Below are 7,250 nucleotides of genomic sequence, written 5' to 3' on the forward strand. Positions count from 1 at the left end.
TATTGGGTTTGATGTAATGAAACCGAAAAATCACAGGGTTGGAACGATCTTCGAGGCGTAAATGAATGGCAGGTCTGCAACCCTTAACCTTCTGGAAGATGATATAAACTCCCTGACCGACAACATCAAGGAATTACTTCAGGAAATGGCTAGAAATGCTTGGGAGAAAGAAAAAGAAACCATATGTCACTGATGACATCTTAGACCTGTGTGATTTAAGACGAAACCTAAGAAAGACCAAATTAACGGGGTCAGGAGGCAAGTCAGATATACAATGTTTTTAATCGGAAGATTGGAAAGAAAATGAAAGAAGCCAAAGCGGAATGGATAGCAGAACAGTGCAAAGTCATCTAATCTGGGATAAGGAAGAACTACGCCAAGAATGCTTATGAAACCCTCAAAATCCTAATGAAACAAAGAAACACACCACAACTATCATTGAGGACAAAACAGACCTGCTCCTCACGGATGAGAAGGATTTCATCAAGAGATGGTTGCAACATTGCGAAGACTTTTACAATCACAAACTCAAGCATAACAGCAACATGACAGAAAATTACAACAACAACAGAAACAGTAAACTTTAGGATACTTCAATTCTTCAGGGAGAAGTTGAAAAGGTCGTGTGCATGCTCAGGGATGGGAAATATCTAGGAGTGGATAGTATCCCATCAAAGCTTCTAAAACATGGAGAGCCAAAGCTTATCAATGCGCTAACAGTTATCTGTAAAAAGATATGGTAGACGAAGCAGTTATCAAAGGAATGGACCCAATCACTGATGATACTGATTCCCAAGAAAGACAACACAAGACTGCCAGAAATATAGAACAATCAGCCTAATTAGCCATCCCAGCAAATTATTGCTTAGAGTCCCGCTAAACAGACTTAGGGGAAAGAAAAACAGGCAGGGTTTAGGCCCAAAAGGAGTAACATCAAGCAGATATGTAACAGACTGCTCACTGAGAAACATCTGCATCACCAACCAGACATTTATTACAAGCGCATTGATTTCAAAAAGGTCTTTGGCTGTGTTTGGCGCGATGAGGTGTGGCAGAAGATGAAGAACTACAACTTCGACAATAACTTTATCGAAGTAATCCAAGAACTGTATGAAAACTCAAGAAGTGCAGTTTTCCTGAACAACATCGAAGAATTCTTCAAGACAACAATGGATGTTCGGCAAAAGTGTCTCCTTTCTCGAGCGCTTTTCAACATCTTCCTGGAGAACATCATGCCAGAGACAATTCAAGGCCTCCACCCTCTTCTGTTTCCATTGAGGATCAGCCCATTTCTAATGATATTGGCCAACTAGGAAGCAGGGAAGCAGTCCGACTGGAGCTCACCACTAGACTGGTGAGCATACGGGATGGAGATCAACCCCAAAAAAGAGTAAGATCCTGGTTAATAATAACAATCAAAAGATAGAAACCAACATAGTGCTGAATAAGAAAGACTTGACGAAGTGTACACCGTCAAGTACTTAGGATCCACTTTGACCAAGAACGGACTTGGCGACAGACTTGGCGACAGACTTGGCGACGGACTTGGTAAACACCCACAAAGTTGTCAACTACCTCACCAATAACAACAACACTGAACACCTTTTTGATCTCCATGTGTCTAACACACGTGGACATGCCTACAAAGTCAGAAAACAACACAGCTCCCATGACTTTCGGAAACATTTTTTCACGCTCAGAGTTGCTGAAGCATGGAACAAACTGCCTGCGTCAGTTGTTGACTGCCATGACACTGCATCCTTTAAGGCCCTCATGCTTTCCGAAATCCGCCGAAACTACACCTGATTATATATACACTTTAGATGAGTTGTAGTGCACCTGAGCACTGTACACAATTATTATTATTATTATTATTTAAATAAACAATATTCAATTTAGCCTCTGCTGCTACGAAGAAGCTGAATACCATAGGGAAAAAGCAATTCCATTAGTTTTCCAACAAGGCTCAGAGTGTACAAGTCGCTGGTGACTTCGATCGTTTTGTATGGCTGATAGAGCTAGACTCTTACAGCTGACATCGAGCGAACAACCTAGGCATTTGAGCACAAGCAATATAGATGGCTGCTACACGTCTCGTGCACAGAGCACAAAACGAACAGCTTCATCAGACATCAAGTTCTCAAATACGCGGGCAGACAGGAGCCACTTCTTGCACAGATAAAAAGAAAGCTTACCTAGTACGGTCATGCATCTCGCCAGAATTCTCTGTCCCAAACCATTCTTCAAGGCACAGTTGAAGGAGGGCGAAAGAGAGGCAGGGAAAATCCTGGTTTGATAACATCAAGTACCAGACAGGTTACAACACTGTGAACCTGCTACACATGATAGGGAACAGAGATCAATAGCGATTGCTGACTACAAAAGTGTCTAGAGTAGCCCCCCAACAACTGCTTGCTTCAGTTTAGGGATCTTGATGATAATGTTCAGTAAACGATAGAAACTCAAAGAAAATCTTAAATATGTTGTAGATAATGAATCATACATTGAAGTTATTTTCTGACTTACCAAACCTGGTTAATATGACTGGGATGATCACATATCACTGCACTGATATGACGAATGGTGTGCTTGCGATAGAGCGGTTCATAAGAAACTGGAATTATAAAATGATATATGATTCACTGTGTGATCGACCTGTAATACCAGTTAAAGGATTCAGTTCAGTGAATTTAGGAGATTTAGCTAACTTAGATTAATAACGGTTACCTGGATTCAAATGGTTTTCGTTGCTTTTTTTGTGAACACTGTGTCCTTCGGTTTAATTAACTTCTTGGTGGTATTGAAGTATATTTTCCCTTTTATATTTTCGCTTCTAAATGTGGTTCTCCGAACTAAAACAGTGCGGTGTATGAATAGCATTTTGTTAAGAGTACTAAATTTATCAATGCAGAGAAAATACTTCCATTATAAGTTTAATGAAAATAGGGGGCTTGAAGAATCATTAGAGCGTTGGAAAAACTGATTTCTTGCATTCAGTCTGTCGTTGCCAAAGTTTCCTTTCATCCCGACATGGCCTAGTGGTTAGAGCAGCGGACTCGCGGTCGAGGGATTGCGGGTTCGAATCTCAGACCGGGCGATGTGTGTGTTTATGAGCGAAACACCTAAGCTCCACGCGGCTGCGGCAGAAGGTAACAGCGAACTTCTGCTGACTCTTTCGCCACAACTTTCTCTCACTCTTTCCTCCTGCATCTCGGAGCTCACATGCGACAGACCGGCGTCCCGTCCAGGTGGGGAACCGGAAAACCGGCCCTTATGAGCCAAGCATGGCTCGAGAAGGAACAAACAACAAAGGTCGAGGAAATAAACTACGAGCCAAGTACCTGGGTCGATATTGCTGGCCTTCTCACTAAATGAGAAACAATTATAGGTTTAACATTTGTATGTTTTTATTAGTTCATCTTAATTATAACACAATACGAGTTATAGATTTACTTGTAAGTATTCACACATGTATAACGCTTTTCTTTTTGCTCCATGCAAACTTACAGTTCGTTTGCATACCACCGCCACCGGTAGCAACGATCCAAAAATCAAATGCGGTGCAGGTTACTCGCCTAAATAGAACGCGTGGGCGCAACAAAAAATTCGAGGGGCTGGTGTTTTCTTCCAGGTTTTGTTTTGTCATATTTTAAGAAACATCAAAGCCAGTTTCTGAAAGTTGTCAATCTGAACCTTGAGATACTGTTTCCCACATGGTCAACTGAAAATAGTTTACTCAATAGTAGGCGGTGACAAAAACATACACCCAGTATTCTCTAATATGACAAATGCTGGACACATTTCTTATTAAGAAGTATTATAGTCAAACCACTTGAAATAGGTTTTATTTGAAATGCACTTAGTTATTTCGATGATATTGTGGTGATGTTGTTTCGATGATGTTGAGGTGCACCTGAGCACTGTTGTGGTGCACCTGAGCACCGTTGTGGTGCACCTGAGCACTGTATACAATAATTTCATTATTATATTAATGTAAAGATAAAGAAATTTAAATTGAAGTATAGTAGATCGCTGAAAGTGAAGTGAAAACAGAGTATTTTATTATCACAAGTACACCTGTCGCTAGTTCAAACTTAAATTAGTTTTATGTTGAATTCCGGTAAATATGAAACGTATACTCACTTATGTATTGGTGAGGATCCACGGGAGCCGTATTACACAAAAGAGATCGATTCTGAAACGAGTCCAAGTGTGTAGATTAACGAAACTATGCAGTTGTGATCGATCAAATGTGTACTGATAACGAAATAAAAATCTCACCTGCTGTGATTTGAACTTAAAGTTCGGAGATTATACATCAAATATTCATGTTACTTTAATGTCCTAAAAATGTTAACAAGTCCATCACCACATTATGTAAATTTGCTACGTTCATGTTATAAATGTGCTAGACCGATGCTGTGGTTGTCCTAAAAGCAGGGGGAAGGCTACAGTCGGGAGAGACGGTACATACTTGTGACACTCTCCAAATTTTTTCGACTATTGTAAGACCATAAATGGGAGGTAGATTGTGGAACAGTCATCACTTTCTCGAAGAATACATTCCATAAACTAAGTAAAATATCAAAAGCCAGGAAGGAAAAAAACCGCACTAGACTCATATTCTTAGACCAGTGCTTACCGAGCTATTTGCCAGGTACGCCCGCTACTTGTTTTATCCATCTTAGAGGAATGAAATCTGGATTTGAACTCAAGACATAAAAAAAAACCTAGCTAAATACGCAAGTGTTTTGTTGTGGAGCCCTCAACCAATTTTGCCATCGATTCAATAAAAAGTAGAACCATACTTGAAAGGAAATTCTAAAGAATTTACCAAGTAGCCTAGTTTCAGCTGATAATTGCATTGCTAACATGATCCATGAGAAGTTTACTGTCGAATGATGATTGAAAGATTTACTTCATATTCATTGCTTTCTTGAAGAACATTAATCAGAATATATTTAATTTTATAATATATTTATTTATATTTACTATTATTATATATTTATATGTCGACTATCATTATATATTTACTATATTTACTATTGTTATAATATATATTTATATATTTTATACGAAGGTGTACTGAAAAGTTCCTAGCTTTAAAGATATCGCGAAGGCTTCGTTGGAGACCCACCCTTCTGAGTTCTTTACAAAAGATTAGAAAAACTGAAGGGCAGCTGCTATAAGTGTGTGTGTCTGAGAGGGGAACGTTTTTAAATAAAATCATTATTAACTGATCCCTCCGTAATTTCTTTTACTCAACACCAGGGACTTTTACTATATTTACATTGATTATATCTTTATGTATTTACTACTATAGTATTTTTTTTATTATTAGTTCTGTTACATCACCAGGGATTCCATCTATGGATTCATTTGCAATGAATTCTAACTTCTAATTTCCTGGTAATGAATTCTATCTTAAGATATTCCTGTAAACATCGTTTCCTTTATTCATCCTTTTTCGTGTTATCATCTAAAAAAAGATATTATAAACTTATGTCACAGTACATAGAGCAGCATAATACAGAATTAGTATTCAAAGTTTAGGAAATGAAGATTACATCTGTGACCTTTGAAGAGCAATATGTGGGTGATAAACGTGCATGAAATGAGCTGGAGTCATACCCGTAGATGTAGTTTTGGATCTTTTCACTTTGACCGGCAGATTTTAAAAATAATTTTTTGTAACCAAACACTTTTAAACTTTGTATACTGGTAGAATGTGTCACATAAAATATCTTTTTCTCTTGGCGTTCTTGAGAAAATTCTGTAGTTTGTAAACTATTTGTTGTTAAATTTCAGCAGTAATTGTATTCACCTCAATAGACGTCATTGATTGATTGAAATTGCCGAAATACGAGAAATTTAACAACAAATAGTTTACAAACTACAGAATTTTCCCAAGAACGCTAAGAGAAAAAGATGTTTTATGTGATTCATTCTACCAGTATACGAAGTTTTAAAATGTTTAGTTACAAAAAATTATTTTTAAAATCTGCCGGTCAAAGTGGATCCATAGTTTTCCTAGGACACCTGCAGACGATACGAAAAATATTATATACAGCTTCAAAATCTCATGGAAATCTTCAATGCAACATACAGGATGAAAAAACTTTTGGAGTAAATACCATATTAGGACCTTCATACACAGAAACCTAGTCGGAGATCAAGTTAAGTAAATGAGGCATCGTTTTATGATCACACTGGTAGCCGGCCACACTGTACATACAACTGGTGAGATGGGTTTTTTTGAACAGCACTAACAAACCTGCCTATTCATCAAATATCAATGTTGATCATGGCCCTCTAGCATGGCTGCAGCCCATTCACAGAAACACGCAAAAGCATAACGGAAGAATATATATATAAGAACTTACACCGTCCCAGGCAGAATTCGGTATGTTTATGTCAATTATTTTGGTATCTGCAAAAGTCGTCACAATACAACACAAACTCAACCACAGAAAAACGATGCTGATCACCATTGTTAGAGTCGGTAATTCTACTGATATTTTTGATTGCGCCAAATATTATGTATGTATTTATATATATATATATATCGGTCGGTCAAAATATTTCAAATTAAACCGCAAAATAATATAAGGCGTGTTCACGTTATTAAGCTGCGTAGATATAATACTTGCTTACTTTTGATCAAATTACCGGTTATTTAAACGAATTAAATGCCTCCTTCAGACATTCCTTTGTCACCTTATGCTGTTAAGCCTGAGATCGAGGTTTTGTCAATATCTTTATTAAACACGTCCTAATACAAAGACAGACTTTTCTTTAAATCATATCTTCGTTTTATTTTTTATCTAAATGTGCTTTATGTAACGTTGAATAAATAGTTATGAACGTACACAAATAAAGAATTAAAATAACCATTCAAATCCATAACAAAGCCTTATGTATGTAAAGCATGTCCCAGCCATTATATTTCACCATCATTACATTTGGTTTCTAGTTTTCAAATTACTTGGTATTGCAAATATGTTTACTCTAAAAATGTTTTATTTAAAAAGCAGAGAATGGCTTATTTTTCCGATTTTCTTCTATTCAAATTTCTTAATTTTATTTACCAATATCTTTGTAGTTAAACTAGTTTATTTTTCAGATTCTTTTAGTTAAGTGTCATCATCATCATTATTATCATTAACTGAAGCAGTTTAAGGCGGCGAGCTGGCAGAACCGTTAGCACGCCGGGCGAAATGCTTAGCCGTATTTCGTCTGTCGTTACGTTC

The 7,250-nt window shown here is 37.3% G+C and overlaps 1 protein-coding gene across 2 annotated transcripts in view; it reads right to left on the reverse strand.

Moving 5' to 3' along the window:
* Positions 1-6,547, reverse strand: part of LOC115216421 (peptidyl-glycine alpha-amidating monooxygenase B-like) — a 25,682-nt gene extending 19,135 nt beyond the window's left edge. The window contains exons 1-3 of one of the 2 annotated variants that reach the window (XM_029785744.2): positions 6,384-6,547; positions 4,144-4,195; positions 2,527-2,614 (exon numbers count right to left, since the gene is read on the reverse strand). In XM_029785744.2, coding sequence (XP_029641604.1) covers positions 2,527-2,614; positions 4,144-4,195; positions 6,384-6,491 — 248 coding nt within the window. In that variant the 5' untranslated portion in view covers positions 6,492-6,547. Of the gene's footprint in view, positions 1-2,526; positions 2,615-4,143; positions 4,196-6,134; positions 6,230-6,383 lie in introns of those variants that run through there. The other variant, XM_029785745.2, reaches the window with a different exon arrangement.
* Between the last annotated feature and the right edge of the window lie 703 nt (positions 6,548-7,250).

This window comes from Octopus sinensis, linkage group LG10 (genome assembly GCF_006345805.1).
Source record: "Octopus sinensis linkage group LG10, ASM634580v1, whole genome shotgun sequence".
Lineage (NCBI taxonomy): Eukaryota > Metazoa > Mollusca > Cephalopoda > Octopoda > Octopodidae > Octopus > Octopus sinensis.